This window comes from Meles meles, chromosome 17 (assembly GCF_922984935.1).
Source record: "Meles meles chromosome 17, mMelMel3.1 paternal haplotype, whole genome shotgun sequence".
NCBI lineage: Eukaryota > Metazoa > Chordata > Mammalia > Carnivora > Mustelidae > Meles > Meles meles.
The window spans coordinates 24,047,386-24,069,585 of NC_060082.1; the positions used below are offsets into that span (position 1 = coordinate 24,047,386).

At 35.5% G+C, this 22,200-nt stretch overlaps 1 protein-coding gene across 5 annotated transcripts in view; it reads right to left on the reverse strand.

Moving 5' to 3' along the window:
- The window catches only part of KCNT2 (potassium sodium-activated channel subfamily T member 2), a 344,600-nt gene that overhangs the window by 171,364 nt on the left and 151,036 nt on the right, over window positions 1-22,200 (reverse strand). For all 5 annotated transcript variants that reach the window (XM_045982454.1, XM_045982456.1, XM_045982455.1 and 2 more), the window contains exons 9-12: window positions 15,644-15,824; window positions 14,133-14,297; window positions 12,006-12,142; window positions 6,894-6,957 (exon numbers count right to left, since the gene is read on the reverse strand). In XM_045982454.1, coding sequence (XP_045838410.1) covers window positions 6,894-6,957; window positions 12,006-12,142; window positions 14,133-14,297; window positions 15,644-15,824 — 547 coding nt within the window. The remainder of the gene's footprint in view (window positions 1-6,893; window positions 6,958-12,005; window positions 12,143-14,132; window positions 14,298-15,643; window positions 15,825-22,200) is intronic.

A 22,200-nucleotide genomic window follows, 5' to 3' on the forward strand; every position in this document is an offset into this window, starting at 1 on the left:
GTATTTATAGGTCTAATTCTGCTTTTTGTTTGTTTATTCATTTGTTTTTGGGTTCTATGAATGAGCGAATTCACATGTCTTTTTTCACTTAGCATAGTATCCTCCGGGTCTATCTATGTTGTTACAAATGGCGTGATCTCATCCTTTTTATGGCTGCATAATATTCCTGTGTGTGTGTGTGTGTGTGTGTGTGTGTGTGTGTGTACATACACCACAACTTCCTTATCCATTTGTCTATCAATGAAGATGTAAGTTGCTTCTATATCTTGGCCATTGCAAATACTGCTATAGGAAACATAGGGATGCATATATCTTTTTGAATTAGTGTTTCCGTTTTCTTTGGGTAAATACTTAGTAGTGGAATTACTGGATCATATGGTATTTCTATTTTTAATTCTGGGGGGACCCTCCAAACTGTTTTCCACAGTGACTGCACCGGTTTACATTCCTACAAACAATGCACAACGATTTCCTTTTCTCCACACCCTTGCCAATTCTTGTTGTTTCTTGTCATTTTAATTTTAGCCATTCTGACAGTTGTAAGGTGTGATCTCATTGTGGTTTTGATTTGCATTTCCCTGATGGTTCCTGACGTTGAGTATCTTTCCATGTGTCTGTTGGGCCATCACATCAAAATGATTTTGAACCACATTTAGAAAAATTTCTTTGAAAGCATGACCAATATCCAAATCTCAGTTCTATAGATTTTAAAAATGTGTTGTCCCCACACAACAGATAGTCCTAACTCAGATGTGCATAGACATAGCAGGAAAATATTGTAAGGTAAATCTAAACTATTAAAAACAATTATTGGAAAGGTTCATTTTCGAACAAATATATGAAAAAAAATTAGTCCGGGGCACCTGGGTGGTTCAATCAGTAAAGGGTCTGCTTTGGCTCAAGTCATGATGTTGGGGTCCTAGAGTCAAGCCCCACATTGGGCTTTCTGCTTGCAGGAGCCCTGCTTCTCCCTCTCCTCTCTGCTCATGCTCTCTTTCACACTATCAAATAAATAAATAAAATCTTTTAAAAATTACTCTAAGTTACTTCTTAAGAAATCATAAACATTTCACTAATTAACTTCACATAAATATCTTTGGAATTAAATTAAGGAAAGAAAAAAAAAATTGCCTAATCTTATTTATTTAACAACAACAACAACAAAAATTCTCCAAGGAAGGTTCAATGTAATTGACCTTTACCAAAGTAGAACTTTTTACTTTGTTCTGTAACTGTATCTGTAAAATATAAATCTATATGTTTCTTCCCAATATCCAATAGTTTCAACACTACTTCTCAACCTCTGTTGCAGAAGTGACTGATTGCTATCCCTTGCAGGATAGAGAAGGAATTTCCTGAGAATCTCTTAAAATTTTCCCAAGTGATTCAGTTGTCTAACATGAGTGAGCTTGATTAAAATTAGAGAGACCAGATAGCCTCTTAGCCAAGTGGAGCATAATTCCATGACATAGGAACACATTATGATTCCAGACCTTCTGGCCCTCCCAAGACACTCACTCACTTTCACTCCCCAATGCAAGTATAAGTAACAGTGATACTGACCTGACTGTTTAAGTGTAAAATTCTAGAGTTCATTTTCCTCTAAATGAAGATACAAGAAAGGTTTAATGAAGGTGAAATGATTTGACTGTAGCAAGACTGGATTACCAAAAAGGAGGACTTACTTATTCTCTTCTTCCACCCACCTCCCAGAGTGAACAACCTACTTGGGGAGGGGCAACTAAAATAGCTTCTCTGGGCCAAGCCCTTATATGTACAAAAAGATAGAATCAAAGCAAAACTACCTAGATTTTTTTTTCCAAATGATGTCTCTATTAACCTTTGGGGAATCAAAGAGCAGAATTTCAACTCTCCTGATAGGATTTAAACCAAACACTGGGGTCAGAGGGGCAGATGGACTATAAGTTGTTGAACCCACTACTCTGTAGGAAACAATGTAGAATTGTTTGCAGCAGCAACTATGACAGGCCCGTCCCAAGACAATAGCTAAAATGGGAGTATGTTCATTATCAAGCAATATGATGTCTTCAGTACTAACACATAGCTCTTTAGCATAGAGCGATATTTTTCTGGATTCCTATTTTTTTCCTAATAAATCTTTAATTGGATCATTGCTCCCACATATGTAAAAATGATTTTAAAAAGAGATGAACGGTAGCCTACTGGTGTGTCCAGATCTGAGCATACTAGGAACAGTCTATCATCCATTTTGTAATAAAGTCCTGAAAGTCTTTCTCTAAGGACTGTAGACACTTCTATAAGGCCCTGAACACACAAACACAAAACAGTTGAGAGACTCTTCAGTCTTTGCCAAAGGAGCAGAAATACCATATACTTAGTGCCACTCATGGATATTGGTTTTTCTTCTTTGCCATCTGTCCAAACCTAAAACTCCATTCAATTACCAGGACCCAGGCCTTTCTCCTTGTCCCTCTGTTCAGGTGTCCTAAACTCTTACATTGACTTCCCTTCTGTATTATTTCCCATCATTTTAAATATTTTACTACATTCTCTTTTGCTTGCATGGTTTCTGAAGATAAGTCAGATGAAATTCTTATCTTTGCTCCTCTATAGTTAGGGTGTTCCCCCCACCAGCTTCTTTCAGGGGTTTATCTTTGATTATATATATATATATATATATATATATATGTACACACACACACATATATATATGTATATATACATATGTTTGGTGTCTGATATCAATTTGGGGAAATCCTCAGTTATTATGCTTTCCAGTATTTCTTCTATTCCTTTCTTTCTTTCTTCTTATAATATTCCCATTACACTTATGTTATTTATACCTTCTGCAGTTGTCCTAGAGGCCTTGGATATTCCATTCTGGTTATGGGTTTTTGTTGCTGTTTTTCAATCTTTGTTCACTTTGCTTTTTAGTTTTGTAGGTTTCTGTTGAGTTATCCTCAAGTTCAAACATTATTTCCTTAGCCATGTCCAGCCTACTGATAAGTCCATAGGAGACATTCTTCATTACTCTTACGTTTTTGTTTTTAAACCTCTGGCATTTATTTTTGGTTCTTTCTTAAGGTTCCTATCTCTTTGTTTATACTACCCATCTGTTGATACATGCTGTCTCTTTTGTCTATGAGAGCCCTTAGCATATTAATCAGTTATTTTAAATGATTGGTCTGATAAGTTCAACATCCTTGCTATGTCTGTTCTGATACTTGCTGTCTCTACAAACTGGAATTTTTTTTCCCTTTTGGTATACCTTGTAATTTTTCTTGATAGCCAGTCATAATATACAAAGTAAAAGGAACTGTAATAGTAGATCTTTAGACACATTTGAGTGAGCCATGGGATAAGCGAAATTGTTCTATAGTCCATGATTTGGTGTCAGTCTTTTAGTGAGCCAATACCTCTAGACGGTGATCTTCATAAAAGTTTTTTTAGTGTCCCAGCCCCTTTAATTGAAAAAGAATGGCCAGAGTGGTCTGGAATTGGGTATTACCCTTGCCCAAATTGGGTAGGCTCTGATAATTAGGTTTCCAGAAGGTTAAACTGGGTTAATTAGTTTTCCTGAGGGTAAGGCCTGTTAAGAGGAACAGAATGCTCTGGTGTATTTCGAAATGATCCTTTTCCTTTCCTCTTGCTGAAATCCCAAAGGGATTTTTCTCTCATATTTACTGTGTGAACTGGGTAAAAGTCCTATAAGTAAATCTCACAAAATTATGTTATCCCTTTCCCGTGACTACATTTCCCAGGGGCTTTTTAAGTCTCAAAGTTGTCTGCACTGAACTTCCAGTAATTCATCAAGTACAGTTCAGATTTTCCTGCCCCTATACTGATTCCCAGGATGATTTCCACTCATGAGTATTTGCTGAGGTAAATTACTATTCTCCATATTTGTGTGTCAGTCTCTCCAATCTTGGGGATAGTACTTTGCCCTGTTTCCTCACCTCTCTTGCTTTTCTTCTAAACCTTTTATACAATTTTTCATGTGTTACCCTATTTTTAATTTTCAGGAGCTCTTTTGGTTCATTAAATATTTCTTGTTTTGTCTTCAATTATTTTGTTCTTACTGTTCTTGTTTTATATATGTATACTCTCCTCAACTCATATTATCCTAAGGAAGTTTGTTACATATTTTAAAATCTATTTCGTCTCCCAAAATTGTACAGTTTTGTTTGTTTCCTCCTCTAGGTTCCCCCTTTTCTCTATACTTCTTATGTTTGTTCATCCATTCTTTCTTTTCTTTGTCAGGAATTTCTTTATATGTTCAGTGATCTCTGTTATCTAAACATATGTAGAAATTAAACACTCAAAAGCTATTTGAGACTTCACTGAATGTGGGAATCTTATATTCATATAGACCTTACTGTAGGGTGATTAATCTGTGATACTGCACTAGGGAACTCCAGACTTTATCTATTTATGCACATACTATATATGTATATATTATATATATTACACACACACACACACACACACACAGCATTCTTTCTTGTGATGGACCATTTCCCCAGAGAAAATTCCTCTAATCTTGTGCCAGTGGAGGTGTGGACCTTGTTATGAGGTTTCTGAGTCATTTGAGACAATCACCTCACATTCAGTGGAGCAACTTACTCTAATCTTTGGCTCAGTTGCACCTACTGATTCTGAGTGAAAGGTATCCCTGGATCAAATTCTGCCATCAGTAAACCTATTCCCAGGATGGGGAAAGGGATCAGCAATAGATTTCTGGAGGGATTCAGGGAATCTAATTGCTTCTTTTACAAACTTTTAATACTATTCATATGTTTAGTCCCGCATATAACCCTACTTACAGAAGCATCTGGTGTCTCTATTTCTTGAGCCTTTGAGGTTCCATTGCAAAAAGCAGTCTGCTTCTGACTTGTTTCCTCTCTCAACTTAAATTTTAACTTCCTTCTGTCTAAGTCAGTTACCACTCATCCATCTGCTTTCTAGCTTCCAAACTTGTGTTAGTGCTGTCTCATCTACCATCTCCTTTGTCCTAATGAGTGAAATTTTTTATTCACTTCCTGTCAATTTAGCAGAGTGTCAGGAAGAAATGAAACACATTGTTTAACTGAATGATCTCAAATTCACAATTTAAAAGGTACTCTAAAAGATACTCTATTTTCATTTATTAATGCTTCTGCTTCTTCTTGTTACTCAAAACGTTATTGATATTGGAAGACTAAGTACTTTAAAACAAAGTTACCACTTAAGGGGCACAAGATTCACAATTATATAAGTTAAATAATTATGGAAACATATGGTAGATTATGACCAGTTCAAATTCATTTATTCCATAAATATATTTGGAGCACCTACTGTGCCAAACCAATTAAGAAACTCCTGAAATAGTTATAGTTAAGTACTATTTCAGTACTTAAGTGAACTGAGAAGGGTGTGGTCTGAATTAAGATAGCAACCATGGAGAAGAAGGGGAGCAGATGAATTTTTAGAAATACATATTGCAAAGAGAAATATTTTATAAATTTTTCCAAACTGTGTTTGCTCTATGCTCTTGTATTAGTTTGGTAGGCTACAATAATAAAGTAGAACAAACAGAGTGGATTAAGTAACTGAAAGTTATTATTTCCTAGTCCTTGAGGCCAGAAATCCAAAATCAAAGTGTTGGCAGGGTTGATTCCTTCTGAAGATAAGGAGGAAATGATCTGTTTCAGGCCACTCCCCTTGGCTTACTGATGGCTGTCTTCATGTTCACATGACATTCTCCCTGATAACTGACTTCTCCAAACTTCCTCTTTTTACAAGGACAACAGTCATACTAGATTAAGGTCCATCCTAATAAGCTCATTAGAACTTGATTATCTCTATTAAGACTTTATCTCCAAATAAGTTCACGTTATGAGGTACTGGGGGGGGTTGGACTTCAATATATGAATTTTGGGGGACACAATACAAGCCCTAATAGCTCTCTTCAAAGAAAGGATGAGAAAATTAGATAAAAAGTGAATAAGAACTTTAGGTAAATTAGAATGAGGTCACAGGAGAACACAGAGCCTGCCACATTCAGGAATCACAGTCTAAATTAATATAACAGACTGTCCTATTAAAGGCTCCAGAAAAAAAAAAAAAAAAAAACACAACAAAACAAACTAATCATGTTCCTGAAAGACCCCAAGCAGCATAGATTGCCTTTTTCCCCAGTCACGACAGAAGCCACTAGGGCTTTGTCTCTTCACCACAGATATGGCTAGAGATAAATTCATTGGCTTAAAAACACAGGAGTTAACAGTACCTGCTCAATATAAAATAATAAAGCACTTTTTAAAAAGAATAAAATCAGAATGCATGTTTAAAAATATGTTATAATTTGGTAAATTATACCATTTAATTTAATTATGAGTTTATATAACTTTAGGCCAAAAAGAAATGAATCATAGAGCTCATATAAGCTAAAGAGTATCAAGTTGAGATGTACTTCCATATCACCTGGGGATCTTTTAAAAATGCACAGATTCCAGATCCCTACTTTATATACCCTGAATAGAATTTTCATGAATGCATACTTTTTTAGAAGCTCCCCAGCTGATTCTAATGCAGACTGCCTGATCCATCTGCTTTGTTTTGAGTTGAGGAAATTGAGATCATTTTAACAAAATTACATAGCAAAGGACATATTTAATAAAAATATATGACATTTCATTTTGATCAACAGAAAACCCAAGGACTAGTAGAAACTACTTCAAAAACGGTTTTTTTGACACAGTCTATAATGCAGCTATTCTTATATGATGGAAAAACAGTTTAGAGATATTTGCTTCCCTTCAGTAATATTTTAAAGTTACCTATATTTAACATAGGCAGATTTTAAAAAAAAATTTTTTTTTAAATCTTCTTAGGTGAGAAGAGCAATTATGAAAGAGATTTTAGAAACTTACAGATGATGTCCTATCCACTTCACAACGGCTGCTCAGAATAAAACAGGCCTCAGCATCATCCATCCTAAATATAGACAAAAAAAATAAATAATCATACATTGAAATATCTTCATAGTGTCTGAAAAATAGAATTCCAATGCTTAGTCCAATGTACACAAAGTGCAAATAAACTATAAGTATCCGTAGGCTTAAATGAAAGTTAGATTTCTAGCAGACCATGACTGTACTTGACTGGAAACAAAAAATTGTTGTTGAATTGGCTATATAATGCAATAGTTCATAATGACAAAAATAAAAAAAAAACTCAAATTTTATTCTCTTTGATGTTTATATATTTTCTCATATATATGCTTTGTTTAAGGGAGTTGTATTGGCCTTCATTTTATGATTAGTTACATTTTAACTGCAAAGTTACTCAATTAACTAAGAGAGAAGGAACAGAGTTACTTAGTATTCTTATATCAAACTCTACTGTACATTTACATTTCTTGGAGATGGTTCATCATCTTGTTCCAAATCCCTATCCCTTATACTAAAGTTTTACATTTCATAAATTTGGTGATAAACAGTAGGTTTCAGTGCTTGATTAATAATGTTCTAAAATCATAAAAATGTTGGGGTGCCTGGCTGGCTCAGTCAGTAGAACATGCAACTCTTGATCTCAGGTTATAAATTCAACATCCCCTTTGGGTGTAGAAATTATTTAAACATTAAAATATCTTTAAAAAATAAAAACAAAAAAATGTTAATTTCAAAATAAGGAATGTTTTATCTTTCTGCTTCATTATGATAAAATAAACCTTCCCCCCCACCCAAACTTTTTTTTTCTATGCAGGGGAAAGATAAAAGTCCATGAAATTAGATCAAACCAAACAGTTTTGGAAAAATATTGAGGCATGGTTACAAGATAATGAGTATCGCATAACATTTTCTAAACATCATCTTCAACAAAGCAATTCAAAATTCATGCAACTGACCTTTGGAACTGGTTTGGAGAATCCTACTCCTTGTTTCTTGCATGGGAAATTGTGTTGAAGAATGTATTAGTTAACATTAAATCCCAGATTTTTATATGACATTAGGATAAGAAATGAACATAAAATGAATACTTCTTTCTTAACCCAGATTTTTTAGTATTACCAGCCTGCTACCTCTCTCATCCTCATTCTCATCCTTTGTATATTCCAATGAATGAATGCTTTTTGTAAATGTGATTGATTTTGCTGAGAAATCATTTAATAATATTAATAATAAATGAATTTCTAATGCTAAATTAATCATGTAATTAATAAAAAGATAAATCATTTTCCCTCTACCCTTCTAAGTTCTTGACTGAGACCCCTTTGTGATAAAAAGACAGATTAACAGAAGAGAAACAAACAGAAGTTTAGCAACACGTAGACCTCCTGTATAAGTGGGAGACACCCAGGAAAACTGATTAACTCCTCTCCCAGGAAGCCACCACCTTAAACACCATCTTCAGCTGAAGACAAAAGATGTTTGGCTAATGGTGGAGCCAGCTATGGGAACCTATCAAGAAAAGCACAGTAAATCTAGGTAAGGTTGGTATATAGATCTAGGTCCTTGCCTTCTCCATTCACAAGAGCTTCCAGAGATTGAGTCTGTAAGGACCTATTTTATATTTCTATTTTATCCAGAGGCTTCCAGTAAGGTTAAACAATAACTTTGTTGTTTAACCCTTAAACTGTCCCTGCTTCCCTTCCCCCAGGGGACTTAAAAACAAGTCCTGGAAACCAGCTCCAGGTGTGGAGGCCAAAAAAAACAAGGCTGTACCCACCTCGAGTCTAGCCCTGACATAAGTACAGCCATCTTGGCAAAGCAAAAGCTGGCACCTTGCACTGTAAGAGTGGGTTAGCATAAGAATGGCCATCCTGAAGGCGGGGAAGCCATTTTACTGAGCATCCCGAACCTGCCCACACTGCGTACCTGACTTGAGATGAGAGGAACTAGCTAAAACCTGAAAAAGCAACTTAATCTTACACCACCAGGGCGGTTAGGTGGTGGCGCCAAAGGGACCAGATGTTAATAAAAAAACAGTTAACTTGCAGAGATCCCAATCCTGCAAGACAGGAGTCTCCCTTGGTTTACAAATGTCCTAGTGATTTACAGCAAAGAAGCTATCTTCTCAATAGTCCAATTTCCAGAGACAAATAGCTCAGTTCCTTGAGGCCAAAGGTCGCCCCCCCACCATAAAACTGAAGGAGGCTGAGGTGGAGGGAAATGTAAATAAAGTTAAATTTCTTCTAAACCTACATCTCACCTAACCGTCAGGGTGACGCCGGGGTGGCAAAAAGTTAAAGTTAAACTGTCAAAGTGGGGTGCAAGATATGTATATAGCTATGAAAAAGTGCCTTGAAAATGCTATATAACCCTTGGCTTTGAGTCCTCGGGGTCCTTGTTGAAACCCGCTGTGCCAGGCAGATACTTGGACTCCAGCTAGCTGGAAATAAACCTTGCTGTGTGACTTGCATTATTGAGAGTGTTCTCTGTCTCATTGAGGGATGGTCGACTCTGTACCCTAACAAGTCATCCTCTTCCAGGTAGAGATAGAGAGAGACAGAGAGACAGAGAGACTTATGGATGGAGATTTCCCTTATAAATGTGAATGTAACAAAAGGGTTAGTTTCTACTAGGTTTTCAGTTTTTCCTGTGTCTACTGCTTCTTAAAAATAATCAGCTCACAATAATCTTTATCCCAGGGGCACCTGGGTGGCTCAGTGGGTTAAGCCGCTGCCTTCGGCTCGGGTCATGATCTCGGGGTCCTGGGATCGAGTCCCGCATCGGGCTCTCTGCTCAGCGGGGAGCCTGCTTCCCTCTCTCTCTCTGCCTGCCTCTCTGCCTACTTGTGATCTGTGTCTGTCAAATAAATAAATAAAATCTTAAAAAAAAATAATAATAATAATCTTTATCCCATTGAGGCATATTTTGAGGTAGCAAATTCTGCTCCCTTCTATAGTATCAAGCTAAAATACTAACAGCTAAAACTAATAGCTTAGATTAATTTATTAGGTAATAAAAAGCCTTCAATTATCACATAAATTTATAGTGAACATAATACAGGAATTAGTCTTATATGAAGAACTTAATGCATATGGTAAATTAAGCGTATTGATGATCTGTGCAGATGAAAGTAAAGATCCAAATTATGTTAGTGTCTAAGCAGCTATTTCTTTAGAGCTCCCAAATAATGTGTATAGATAGCAAATTGTAAACACCTAAAGCCATCTATTGCTTGAGGTGCTGGGAGAATCTGACTTAACTCTTGTGTGTACACTGACAACATCTATGAAGTATTTAATCCACCAGAAATACTAATATATTCTCAAAGAAGCTAAATTTCCTAATTACATACCATTCACAATATTCTGATGGTTTCTACTAACTTTTTTTTTGTTTGTTTCAGAAGTCATTAAATCATTGAAAAAATCTGGTAATGTCAAAGTTTAAGTTACAAAATACCCAGTCATCACTTTGCAGAATTAAGCCCCAAAAAGGAGTTTGGGAGTTTTCTCCTGTTCTTTTCCACTGCCCCTCCCCGCCACACACACACCGTGCATAAACACACGTATCCCCACCAACACACATACTCAAGCCATCCAGAAAAAACAAAACAACAAAATAAAAAATATGTATGCTCTCAAATTCAGTGAGCAGATTTATATTTAAAGGAGCACAAAAGACAACTCAGGGACAAATGGAGAGGTAGGATCCAAGGTGACTCCAAGATCGGCCACATTGGCATGAAGATTACTTTGAGCTAAAAAGCAATCAAAACCCAGCAGATTAAAAACAAGCAAACAAACAAACAAACACCCAGCAGATTCAGGAAAGCTCCTCATCTCCCTCCTCAACCACCTGAAAAGAATTTAGATAGAAAATCTGTCCCAGGAAGGAAGTCATCAACATAGATAACTGCATTATGATACAAACTAGGGATGGCAGGCAGGGAGGAACCAAGCAGGACCTGTTTTGATGGAAGTCCTCCACGTCCCATTGTTTCTGAGTGGCCCAACAAATGTTTGTTCACCAAACATTCACTCCTTTTTTAAATTATTATTAACACAAAATATATTACTTGTTTCAGGGGTACGGGTCTGTGATTCATCCATCTTACACAATACTAAGCACTCTTGTTCATCTCCCTGTAACTTGCTTTCCTTCCCTTGATAGTCCCAGACCTCTATCCCTTCTCCTTAGTTCACAGTGGCATATTTTGCCTGACTAGTCTCTGGAAGTTCCACATCAGTATGGATTCCCTGCACATACACTACTAAATTTGATTTTCTCCTGTTAATCTGTCTCATGTCTATTTGATTCTTAGTCCAGCTGGAAGGACCTAGAAGGGGACAGGACATTCTTCCTCACCAATAAAGACATGTTTAAAACTTTAAAAGCAACAGAAAACATGGGGCAAAAACACCTCAGCTGAAGATTTCCTTTGACTTTGAAACTATGGGTGTTGTTTGAAGAGGCCCTGACTGCCTGGTGTCCGTGGTCTTCTGTCCAACCATGTTTTCACTCTGCTCGTATGGAACAATTCCATGACCTGTGACAAAGGTATATGCCTGTGTCACCTTTAAGCCAGGTTGGCTGGCACATGTGCAACAGGAAAAGAGCAGGTAAGACCCAGTTACCTTTCTGATTCCTCCAGCGCCCACGGACATCTCTGACACCAGGAAACACAGGTGTCATCTGCCTGTACATTGTACAAACTCTAGAACTTAAACCTTGACTCAACTGCTTTGGTATTTCTCAATGGTTAGCCCAACATTTTTATTTGTGGAATAAAAACTATATGCAGGGATTTGGAGACTACTCTAACAGTGAGTCTGGATAACTCTGCTCCTCTCTGACAGCTTGAGATAATTACACCATGCCACACTCCTCACTGTGTTGTATGGACATGGTCCACTGAACATCCTTGCACTGAGAAAAGGAGCAAATACACTGATTTTACATTTTTAACCTTTCATTAAGACTCTGTATACAAAAATACTTAAACACATCTTGCAAGACTGAAAATTGCTAAAATTCAGAGGAGAGAAAAGATATTAAAGTATTGCAAGATGGAAAATAGATAGGGATACCTACTTTGCTCTCAACAGATCCTGATCTTTAAGGGCTGAGCCTTGAAGGTAGATAACTCTTTGTGACCACATTGGAATCTGCAGTACCCTTCGAACTTGCACATCCATTTCAGTAGGACACAAAATCACCACATAATAATCCTATACAAAACAAAGTGAGCAAAGGGGCAAAATCAATAATGGTGTGTTTTGTATTACATAAGTAAACAGAATGTCGAAGAACATTTAGAAATATGATGATATAGAAATAAACTCCTGCTAACAAGTAAATATTTGCATTTAAATCCTGGACCTACATTAATTAACATGATACTATAATAAACATAACTGAGACATATAAAAACCTCATAAACCAACATAAGGTTTTTCAATCTTTTTAGTACTATGAAGAGAAGGAAATCAATGTATACTCAGTAGACATTTCCAACTTATGAAGTTTTCAGTTATATTATAACTTCAGACTGATTCTAAAATATATAATACATACAGGGCAGAAGTGCTTAAAAATCAATTCATACTTCAAATTTTTACTTTTGGAATAGAAACTCTGATGGTGATTTATATCATTTGAAAATATTATGAACTGATAATACTGAAAAATCTCTGATGACTATCTGAAAGGATATTCATAAAAATATTGATAATACAAAGTAAATTTAAAACCTTGATATCACATATTTCAATATAATGGTCCTTTGGAGAAAATACAAGAGCACTATGAGTGATAAAATAGTTTAATACACTGATTACAGAAATTACCATTCTCTGAGAAACATTCACCATTTTATCATTTAAAATGTATCGAGTGGAAATTTGGAGAGTTTTAAGAATTCTCCACATTGGTACAAGTCAAAATAAATTAATAGGTATCACAATTTGGGGTACCATATTTTCCCCAAAATAGGTTTTCTTGTTGGAATATAATAAGCAAAACTGCAATTATTTAATATGAATAATAATAAAAACAATAAATACAGTGTTTCTTCAAAAATGCAAATTAATTGATATGGAAACAAAAGAATTTATGACGTAATTTAAGCATTGCTTATTTAAAAACTATATTTTTAAAAAATATTTTTTAAAGAGTATTTTAAAAGATCTCCAATATAGTCATGAAAACAAAAATCTATTTAAGGGAAATCTAATTAGATATACTCAGTACTGTTTTGATCTTGGGATTGTCCAACCTCTTGACACAAATGTATTGAGGAATTATAAGACATTCAAGTAGCTCTTTACTATTTGGACTGAACTAAGTGTATTGAGGAGGAAAAGGATATTACCTAGATCTACACTGGCCCAATACCACACAGCAAGGAGTAGAAGTATCTGAGGATTTTATCAGCATAGACAGATGAAGAGATTTTTTTTTCTGAATTATTGTTCTCAATTCAACTAGTTATTGTCCAGTTTTGGGTCATTCATTGCTAGTATAAATAAGACCTAGGTATACTCTGGGAAACAAAAGGAAAAACGGAAATTTCAGACTTCCACATTTCTATCAGCAACACTTGATAAAACTTCCGATAATTTCAAGTGAGTAGATGATATTGTGAAATGACTTTTTCATTGTTTGATATGTTAAATTCTACTGTTTCATAAAATGTCAATTGTGCATTACCCAAGAGGGAAAAAAAATCCTTTTATTTTTTTTTTATTTTTTTTTTAAAGATTTTATTTTATTTATTTGACAGGCAGAGATCACAAGTAGGCAGAGAAGCAGGCAGAGAGAGAGGAGGAAGCAGGCTCCCTGCAGAGCAGAGAGCCCAATGCGGGGCTCGATCCCAGGACCCTGAGATCATGACCTGAGCCGAAGGCAGCGGCTTAATCCACTGAGCCACCCAGGCGCCCAAAAAATCCTTTTAATTCAAAGAAAACCTTTCTTTGTAGCATTAACATAATTCCATCTGTCTTTTAGTGTAGATACAGAAGGAAACTTAAAATACTGTGTATTCCTTAAACATTTTTTCTATGTTCCTGGTTATATTTGTAGTTCTTCATTTACTCTTTCTAAATTTGAGTGTATAAATACAAATTCTCCTGAATGCAGGCCACACCATCAGTTAATTGACTTTGACAATATGCTAGTTAGTTATGATCCAGTCAAAGGCGTAACATAATTTTTATGTACCTGAAGTCTTGGGTGAGCATAGAATTCATTTAAAAAGTCCATAAGTAAATCAATCTTCAGTGAACTGACACACAGAACAACATGCTTCTCAGTTTGAGCTCTATGTCGACTATAGTTTCCACCTGACTTTTGTCTCTCCATCCACAAATAGGCCAGCTGTTCAAACTGCAATACATTTTCCACATATGAACAAAAAACATTGGACATGAAAGTAAAAACCAATGCAATACTTCCTTTGTTTATTAGATACACTCAATTTCTTAGCTGGAACTCACTGAGATTCAAATTATCTGTATTCCCTTCAATAACAGACTTTTCATGTGATTGCCGTGTAGGTTGCTAATGCTTCTGAGGGGCTTCCGGTATCTACAGAAACATATTAATATGATTTTCCTATTATATCACAACAGCACTAAAAGGTTTGTACCTCTGATTTATGTCCAGGAAACCAGGCAGCCATGATGTGTCATGCACTGGGTCAAAGAGAAAAATCTCAAAGGCATTTCTTCTACCTTCTTCTACCAAGTTCAGCACACATATCATGCAATGAGAGATACCCAACACACAAAGTCACTTTCTAGTTGGATAGTTGGAGTTGGTATATAAGGGAAGTGGAGGGACTAGAGGAGGGATGTCAGAAAGGAACACATGCCTGACTGAATAAAAGTGGGTTGATCATTTTCATACCTACCTACCTACCTACCTACATACATACATACATACACTGTGGCCAAAGGTTTAAAACAGAAGTACAAGTTTGATTTTTTATTTCCTATATCCTGTTTCTGGTCTGCTCACCCATGGGCACACAAGAGCTCACTGTAGGAAAGACTTAGAGATTCCATCTACTTATCTTCTGACTCCTTTTATATCTCTTTTCCTTTGCAACCACCTTATCCACTTCCAGAATATTATATATATTGTATATATATATATATAATATGTATTATATATATATAATACATATATATGTATTATATATATATAATACATATTTTATATATATATAATAGTTACAAATCATCCTCAGATTTTGTTTCAGTTAACAATATATGTAATCAGTTCTTATTTATTACAATGTTTAGCTTTTATATTGCTTCAAGAACCAAAAGAAATCAAACCTTCATAACTTTATTGCCTTGGACTATCATTCTGTAATTAAAGCTATCATTCTGTAATTAAAACCTATGATCTTATAATTAATATAGTTAAATACACTACATATGAAATATATATTATATATATAAATATATATTATACATATATTTCAAATAAACATCTTCAAGAGTTGAAATGAGCCATATCAGTTATGAATGGAGGGGGAAAGTCAGTTTCTAATACAATGTTAAAAAGCATTTCCTGAGACCATTTTAATTCATTGACTAGATATAATAATAACATATGTTAATATATTACATTAATAAACCACCCAGCATTTCTTATGAGGCATGGAAGATCTGATTTTATTAAGATTTACACATTTCTATATAATTTACCCTGGCTCCCTTTACCTGTATGGGTAGAACCACAAGAGCAACACAGATCATGGCAACGACAAAAAGCTTGGAGGACCATGTTTCAGGGGTGACATCCCCAAAGCCCACAGTAGAAAATGTCACAATGCAGAAGTAAAGGGAGTCAAAGAGATTCAGCTTCTTTCCTATTCGTTCCAGATGTTGGATTCCACAAATGCTAAAGAAACAAATGTGCATTAAATTTAAAACTTTCAAATTGGATTCATTATTTCTCACTATTCTTTTGAAAGTCAAAGCACATTTTACAAAGCCATGTAGTAAGTTGGAACCTTATATTGTATTTCTTTTTCCTCAGGAAAATATGCTTTAAAAAAATTTTTTTAACCAACGTTAACCAAATACATCATTATTTTGATCGATAACCAAAAATTGTAGTCAAAATATCAGAGTATACTTGAGTATCAGCTTGTAAAAGGAATAGATTGAATTCCATGGGTGACTTACACAAACATTTTGAATGCATGCCAGGAAACATAGAGACAGAAATTGCTAAATTTATTCCCTGTCAAAAGAGTGATAGTCTTTTTTTTTTTTCTTCCCCAGGAAGCCATCTTATTGTATAATGTGTGTGTGTGTTTCCTATATATATGTGAAAGGTTTGAGGAGTTAACAATTGCCAAGTCATTTTCAGGAGATCAACCACCTGTACAAGGCTACTAAATGGTATAAAAGTAAGAGAGCTAGAAACTGTTACAAGATGTCCCCAAAGTAGAATTGTTAAAATAGTATTAAAATTGCACTACTACTGGCAAAGGGGAAAAAAGAAAAAGAAAGAAAGAAAGAAAAAGAAAAAAAAAGGAAAGGTGAGACTTGGAGGGAGATAGGAGATTTGCACATATATCGGTACGTAACAGCATACGATTCAGTAAGAAGAAAAAAACAGGTATCGATGCATGTTATAATATGAATAAACCATAAAAACATGCTGAGTGAAAGAAGACAGATGTAGAAAACTACAAACTATCTGATACTATTTTTACAGAATGTCCAGAAAAAGACAGAAAGCAGACTAGTGGCTGCCTGGGGCTGGTGGTGGGAATAGGGTGATAGAAAATGTTCTAAAACTGGAATGTGCTGTTGATTGCAGAACTCTGTAAATGCATTTAAAATGATTGATATTTACACTTAAAATGAGTGCACTGTATGGTATATAAATTATTCCTCTACAAAACTATCCAAAAAAATCAGTGTTTACTTTTGGATACTATTCCAACCCTATGCACAAAAAGCAGACATAGCTCAATTTTGATGACCACAAAGAGGTAATATTCAATGTTTAAATTTGAGAAATTCCTTTTCTAGTCTCTTAAGATAGTTTTCCTATTTGTCAGGATGCCTGGGTGGCTCAGTCGGTTCAGTGTCTGTCTTCGGCTGAGGTCATGATCTCGGGGTCCTGGGATCAAGTCCATCAGAATCCTTGCTCAGCTGGGAGCCCACTTCTCCCTCTGCCTGCCTCTCTCCCTGCTTGTGCTCTCTCTTTATCTCTCTTGCTCTGACAAATAAATAAATAAAATCTTTTAAAAAATTTAAAAATAAAATAAAAAAAATTTAAGATAGACTTCCTATTTGTCTAGGTTACATATCAAAAATATTTAATTATCTTAATTTTTTTTTAAGGCAGAATCTCAGCCAGTGCGTAGGTAGATGGGTGGGTAAGTACACAGGAAGATAAACTAAGGGACAGAAGAGAAATAGTAAGGTGCTTGTTATTTTACTGCTGAGACAGAGAGTGTTCTTTTTTTTTTCTTTTTCTTTTCCTTTTCCTTTTATACTCTGTTTTGTTTTTTGTTTTTTTTTTCCTTTCTTATCTCCAGGTTTCCAGAATGGTTCAGCAAAATTTCCCTTGTTCTATCCTTAGGAATTTCAGGTCATATGAGTTGGTTCATATCAGTTTATTTGCGCTGCTGTCCCTATGCAATATAATAGCCAAACTAATTATAAGACTATTCAGATGGAGCCTTACTATAACCAAATAGAGCAACTGTTTGGTAACAAATATTTCTGTGAAGTAGGTTTTCTTATTTTATTACAAAAATATATATTTGAAAATGTAAACAATTTATGCTTAGCTTTACACTTCAGTAGAAAATAAAATAAGAAGATAAATTCCATAGTTTTAAGGATTCAAATGTTAAAGGCTTACTATATTTTGCATAACTATACATTAAAAGTCAGTACCTGTTCACAGATAAAAATGTCCATTTCATAATTTAGATAAACATTATGCTCATCTAAACTGTATAAAAGTCTCCTGCTCTGTTTCCTTGTCTTCAGTTTGTTCTTTTTTTAATGTACCCTATTAATAATGCCCATAGTCACATTCTTTAAACAAAGCTTAGAGGGGCGTTTGGGTGGCTCAGTGGGTTAAGCGTCCAACTCTTGATTTTGGCTCAGGTCATGATCTCAGGGTTGTGAGATAAAGCCCTGTCTTGGTGCTTAAGATTCTCTATCTCCCTCTTCCACATCCCTCTCCTCCCCCCGCAGGTGTTGGGGGGAGGAGAGGGATACTCTATCTGGTTAAAATAATAATAATAATAATAATAATAAAGTAATCAATTTTAAAAATCTTGGATATGTCAATCACAAGTTTAAAAAAGGCACTGGATTCTTACAGTTTCAGACCACTCTCTAATTCATGGTGTGATAGATTATTATAATAGCTGCCAGTAAATCAAGCCTTCTTATGCTCATGACTGTTTGCAACAGGATATTGCTGTACTTCCCACCAAAAGTGAAATATAGTTCTCCATGTCCTTGCATTCGAACAGCATAATAACTTATTTTGACCAACAGATTATTGTAGAAATGATGGTGTGTGGATCATAGAGCATGGAACTTACAAGACCCTGAAGTTCTTGTTCTTTTTGTCTTAGAAGTCTGAGATTACCATGCTGTAAAAAAGCCTGATATAATCTACTGAAGGATGAAAGGCTTGTGGGAAAAAAAAAAATGTCCCAACTGACAGCCAAACAGCCAGCACGAACTGCCAGACATGAGAATCGGCCATCTTGGATACTCCAATTCCATCCATCAGATGACTAAAGCCAAGAATAACTGCAAGTAAGACCAGCAGAAAAACTATCCTGGTTATCAACCACAGATCTGTGAGAAACAACAAACTGTGCTGTTTTTAAGCCACTACCTTTTAGGTGGCTTGTTATTTGGCAATAGTTACGTGGTACATAGAGAATTAATTAGACTCCAGCATCTGGGTCTAATCTGTTTTTTTTCTCAAATTTTGCTCTCCCTTCACTGACTATTTGGATGGTTTACCTATCATAGTATATATCCTTACCCTTGATACCGACTTTTGCCCAATCTATTTCCTACAACTGAAACCCTCTCTCCACAACACCAACTGGGATTCCCATTTTTTGAACCCTAGCTCAAAAATGACTTCCCTCATAAAGATTTCATCAAATCTCAAGTTCAAGGAATTCCTAGAAGTTCCCTGCTGAGTTCCTAGAGCACATATGAGTTCATGTCTCCTATAGGTTACCTTTACAATGATACCTATTTTTAGAATTTAGTATGTACTTACCCTACTGACACTATTTACACCTACATTTTTATTTCCTAGCGCATTAGCACAAAGTACTTAGTAGTCACTCATTAACTAACTGCTAAAAGAATTTTAAAAAACACTTGCTTAAACCATACTCAAATAATGTATGCGAACAAACTCCAGAAAGCAGTTCATTCACGTGTTTCTGTTTTTAATTACTGCATTGCAAACTCCCCAAAACTCAGTGGCTTAAAACCATAACACTTTATCATTTCACATGATTCCATGCGGTAGTTGGGAAGTTTCTCTGGTTTTCTTGGGCTCACTCACATGGCTGCAGTGAGCTGGAAGTCTGGCTAGAATGAAAAGTCCAAGATGGCCTCACTCTTGTGCCAAATGACCAGTCTTCATTGTTGTCTGTGTTTCTTGCTTGGTTATTTTCCATGTGACCACTCATCCTCCAGTAGATTCAACCTGCTTCCTTATTGTCTCAGGGCGTTGATAGCAACTGAAATTCTTCTTCAGACCAAGCTTAATCTGCCCCATTCTATTTGCCAAAGCAAGTCACTAGATCAGCCCAGTTTGGAGGCGTGGCTGTGGAAATAGACTCTATCTCGTGATGAGAGGAGCTACAAAATTTTGTGATCATGTTTTTCAATCCACTAAACTGTATAAGTGAGAATACTTTACTGCAACCTGTATATATCTTAATAAATATTACTGAATAAATCATGTTATCATCCAGATATTTACTTGCCTTGAAATAACTGTAGTTAAATTCATGCTTGCAATCATGTCCTGTGAACTTTTCACAAGTTTATCAATATCACACTTAAGATTCAAAACTTGATATAACTTAATACTCACTAAATCAATATGAAAATGAAGACACACACCTGCTGTTAACATGTGTGGCATTATTATACAAAACAAAATTTACATTTTTAAGGACTAATAAAGGTAAATACACTGAATTACTTTTGGAGTTTTTCTCTGATTTTGAATAGGGCTGTCAGCCAGTTTCATTTAGGTCTCATTTAATGGGCCACTGCGTATGTTTGTGGATAATGATGTCATTATATTTCAAAAAATACTGATGTTAATATATCTTCTAGGACAATAAATATTTTTATAGTCAATAAATGAACTTAGTTCCTTCTTTCCAAGAGAAAACAGGGCAGAGACTATTTAAATATCTACCCCAAGAGTAATCTTTTTCAGTTATAGATCAAATCTTGTTTCTTCTGTATTCATAACTCTAAATGCCCTTTTATCATATTCAGAATAAAATCCAAAAGCCCCTGGGGCTTCTTGGATGTCATCATCTAAGACCATCCCCTCCCTCCTTGCCCTTCAGCCACACCAGTCTCACTGCTATCCCTGAAGTCTGCCAAGTGTCACTCAAATCTTCTTTCAACTTTCTGTCTTTATTTCTAATATTTCCAATGTCCAAACAGAATCCTAAACTTCCTCCCTAAATGTTTCAAATCAAATGGTGGCACATACAGCTTTTTTGTTGATCAGGTCACAGTCCTAAAGTCATCCTTGACTTCTCTTTATTTTACAACTCACATGCAAATCCTTAGCAAATTCCACCATTTCTAGCTTCAAAACATAATCACTACCCAGCACTGCTACTGCAATGATCCTTGCCATCATGTTCTCTGCCCTGCACTGCAGTAAACACTCCATCCTTCTCCCAGCAGCCTATTGCCCTCATGCCAGAGTTGTCCTATGAAAACACAGGTCAGGTCATACTATTTCTCTACTTAAAACTCTAAGAGGGGGGGCGCCTGGGTGGCTCAGTGGGTTAAAGCCTCTGCCTTCAGCTCAGGTCATGATCCCAGGGTCCTGGGATCGAGTCCCATATGGGGCTCTCTGCTTCCTCCTCTCTCGCTCCCTGCCTCTCTGCCTAATTGTAATCTCTGTCTGTCAAATAAATAAATAAAATCTAAAAAAAAAAAAAAATCTCTAAGAGTGGTCATACTATTTCCCATACTACTTAAAACTCTAAGAGGGCTCCCTATTTCACTTGACTAAAAGCTAACATTCTTTGACTTACCAATAGCATACTACCCAATCTGACCCCCCCCACTATGACTTTCAGACTAATTTTCTACTCTTCTCTGTGGTTCACTCTGCCCCAGTTACACTGGCATTCTTGCTTTCTGACCAACATAAGAGCCTTGTTCCTTGTCAAAGAACATTCTCTGGCTAGAAATCTATTGCCCCAGATTTTGTCATCACTAACTCCTCACACCTTCCAAGTCTTTATTCCTATATTGGCCATCATATATATTTCTAATCTTCCTTATCCTGATTAAGTAAAAAAAAAGGGTTGAGTCATGTGTTGGGTTTGGTGTCCATTGTCTATTACCCTCTATATGAATGGAGGTCTATTAGGACAGAGAGTCACATGCTTCCTTCATCCACATTGCCTGAGCACCTAAAACGGTGCCAAGCACAGAATAATGTTCATAGATCTCTATTGCCATATTTAAGTCACCAAGACATTTACTGTGTTTAGATATAAATGAAATACAATTTATTAATTTTTAAAAAGCACCCAAAATGTTTGTCTGACAACTGCCTTAACTGTGGAATCTAATATAAGTAAGTGGTAATATTAAATACTTCTTTAGGGAGACAGGCGAGGCAGGGGCAGTGAAGGGACGCAGACACAATATTCCATAAGTCTATTGGTTTTCCCGGCACCTTTTAATCAATATCCCTTGAAATATTCAAGTACTATAAATAAGCAAATTGAGTTTTATTTTCCCTAGTAATTAGTATTTATAACTCCAGCATTTGTTTCAGTTAGTACTACTTAAATAATATGATAAATGACAGATTTGGAAATTGGAAATGCATTGACTAATTTATTGAAACTCATTCTGCTTATGTAATATACAAATATATTGTGAACTAAAAATTTGTCTTTTTATAAAATCAAATTGAATATTTAGATATAAAACTTGTATTTACTTAGTCCCATTACATTCTAAATTCTCTATGTCACTAATGCATT